The following is a 3,118-nucleotide window of genomic DNA, read 5'->3' on the forward strand; positions in this document are numbered from 1 at the left end:
CGCAGGGGCCGGCCGCGCTCGCTGCTGCGAGCTCCGGAGAGCGCGGCAAGCTCGCCCGCAGCCCGAGCATCCCACGCTCGACTGAGATGGGGGGGCAGAAAAGAGAAAAGGAGAAGGCAGAGCGAGGAGAGTGCCGCTGGGCAGGCGCCCGGCACGGCACCGGTCCGGAGGGAGGGAGGCGAGGGCCCTGCGAGAAGCGGGTTGACGAGGGGACAGCGCCTACTGCTACATCGGGGGATAGGAGAGACACCCACGAGCAAGCACGAATGAAAGATCACGCGGCATGGCTTAGAGTTCCTAATAACAAGGGCAAGACGGTAACAGGAAGTTGTGATTTCAAGGGGCTTAATAAGAAAAAATATACATTTGGAATTTTACAATGCTTTTTTTTTTGTTGAATTTTTTTTTTTTTTTTTTTTTAAATAAAGTTCCTTAGGGAAGCGAGAGGGTCTCTCTACACTTGTCACTAAATATATCTCTGCACTTTCACACACCCACCCCTCGCCCAGTAAAGCTTCAGGCCTGCAGGACACGCTTTCCTCACTCGCATACACAACCCTCACGCCAGCACCGGTGCACCAGGACTCTGTAAAAATTTCAATCACACTTTTTTTTTTTTTAAACTGAGTCAATATAAACCTTGTTCAAAATGTTATGAAAAAATGTACATGTTTATACAAGGCAGGCTGCAGCAGAGCGCTGGCGTTCCACGCAGACATTCGGGTAGGGAGACGCTGGATTCTTGCACCTGGCTTATGCCCTTCCACCCCCTCCCACGGAAACAGAAGCACCCTGCCCCGGTGAGCTCAACAACCCCTCCTGTTCCCTCCTCCCTCGGGACGTGGAGTACGGCCCAAAGCGAGCGCCGCAATCCAGCCCTGGGGAAGAGCAGGGATTAGAAACGCCCTCTTTTCTTTCCATCGGAAACGGTAACCCCTCTGGGCCAGGCCAAAGAGATGCTGCTCTGTACAGGTGGAGTTGGGAGACGTCAGCTCATCATGTCGTTGCTGTTCACACCGTAGGTGGAGTTCTTCATGGAGTCGTTCACCTCTCGCCTGAACGCCGACAGGTTTTGTGTAAACCTAAGGAAAAGGCAGAGCAGCGTGTTAGAGCAGGAGGTTGCCCGTTTCTCCAGCATTTTGCTCTCCGTGAGGCTGCCACGAGGACCACGGACTCTCTAGGCTGTGCTTTTGCACTAAGCTGTGGGCTCAGCCCAATGAAGGGGTCTCTGGCTACTGACCTGTCCCTGTTCTTGGTTAGGAGGTTGCGTTCGATGCCTTCCATGAGGTTCTCAAAGCAGAGGTGCATTGCCTGCTGTTTCTCCGGAGGCTGGCTGTTCACTATACTGTTCCTCAAGTCAGAGAAATACTGGGGGAGACAAGAGAAGGATGGGTTAATTTTCAGAGGAATACCCACCTTGGCTTTGGGACAGGGTATACATAACAGGCTCTCAGGAAGAGGGAGGAAACACGTTACAGCTCTTCAAGTGACTTCTAGTGCCCTTATAAATGAAAGTTAACAGGATTCATTAGCGCCAAGGCAGCTGCAGGGAAGGGCCGGACACCTTTCCCTTGACACACAACCTCTCCAGTCCCGACTTCCCAACCACCCGCTCTGACACCGTTCTGCTCCCTTCAGCCCGAAGGCTCCAGCATCACTCAAGCCCAGACAGCTCCTCCAGCTGCGACGGGAGGGTGGGATGTTTACCTTTTCATTGAGCAGTATCAAGCCGAGCAGAGGCCGAGACATTGACCACTGGTTCCTGCAGTCCTCAAAGATGATGATATTCAGCACCGTCGACAGCATCTGGAAGAGGGAAAGTGAGGTTTAAAACCAGCCCTTCCATCCCAGCTCTCTCCTCACCACAGCACCGTGCAGGCTCAGGAGCAACGATTCACCTTTAATGCTTCCAGTACTGAAGCCTCAATGCTACAGAGCTCTCAGCATCATGGGACCAGAGGAGGACCTGGAGCCCCCATGAACTGGTGAACTTCACTGAAGGCACAGGGAGGAGGTGCTGAAAGCTGTTAGAATATGAGGAAATGGCCTCAAATTGCACCAGAGGAGGTTTACATTAGATATTAGGAAAAATTTCTTCACCAAAAGGGTTGTCAAGCCTTGGAACAGGCTGCCCAGGGAAGTGGTGGGCTCCCCATCCCTGGAGGTATTTAAAAGACGTGTAGATGTGGTGCTTAGGGACATGCTTTAGTGGTGGACTTGGCAGTGCTAGGTTAACGGTTGGACTTGATGATCTGAAAGGTCTTTTCCAACCTAAACGATTCTGTGATTCTATGATTTATTCCTGACACACTCCATCCTGCCCCAAGCCAGCCAGGGAAAGACTCTCTCATCTTCACTTAAACAAGATAATAGCAAGTGCTTAAATGCAGAGAGCACACACTGAGCTGCCCTGGGGAGCTTCCTCTGGGCCACTCCAGGGGCGTCTGCATTTCCTTCCACAGCCTCCTAAGGCTAAGCCAGTATCTAACCTAGCTGGTTTGGAAGATGCAGTTTCTCTTTTTATCCTCAGAAAACACAGTTTCTAGCCCAAAAAAAGTCTGCTTTTTTTGCATTTGATCTATCAGCAAGGGTGGAACAATATTCCCTGCTTTCACGTGGGAGTCATGCTGACACGCACCAGCGAGTGAGGTTGGGTAACGCCGTCAGAAATGCACTAAGCACTGCTGTTTAAAGCAGTATGGCCAGCCAAGAGGCATATAAGAGAGTTTTGCTGTAAGGTATGGATATCCAGACCCCAATGCAGGGCCCTCTGGAGCACCAAAACCTCTGTGAACAGAACCATCTGTCATTAAGTGACACAGAGGTACCTAAACTACACGGTACATGTAGGTATATGCTGAGCTAAGCCTCATCTAAGCAAGGAAAATGTCTCGGCTCACTATTGATCCTCTGCCACCGCACACGCTCCTGACCCAGAGAGAAGACAAATCCCAGCACGCTCCGGGTCTATCAGAGGTGTTGCGGATGGAGGCAGGAGACAGATGGCAGATGTGTTACCAGCATGTAAAAAAACCTCGATTATCAAATTCACCCTGCAGAGGCCGTTCTGAAGGCAGGCATGAACGGTGCCAAGGCAGCACGTGCTCCAACAGGCTGC

General features: G+C 51.5%; 1 protein-coding gene across 1 annotated transcript; it reads right to left on the minus strand.

Moving 5' to 3' along the window:
• Nucleotides 1-609: 609 nt before the first annotated feature.
• On the minus strand, nucleotides 610-1,806 carry LOC104082497 (exportin-7-like; the record flags this gene model as incomplete). The annotated part of the gene is made up of 3 exons (XM_009585642.1): nucleotides 610-1,082; nucleotides 1,241-1,368; nucleotides 1,708-1,806. Coding segments are annotated over 3 exons (321 nt in total), but the record flags the coding sequence as incomplete, so codon positions are not given.
• Between the last annotated feature and the right edge of the window lie 1,312 nt (nucleotides 1,807-3,118).

Source organism: Fulmarus glacialis, unplaced genomic scaffold, assembly GCF_000690835.1.
Source record: "Fulmarus glacialis isolate BGI_N327 unplaced genomic scaffold, ASM69083v1 scaffold45960, whole genome shotgun sequence".
NCBI lineage: Eukaryota > Metazoa > Chordata > Aves > Procellariiformes > Procellariidae > Fulmarus > Fulmarus glacialis.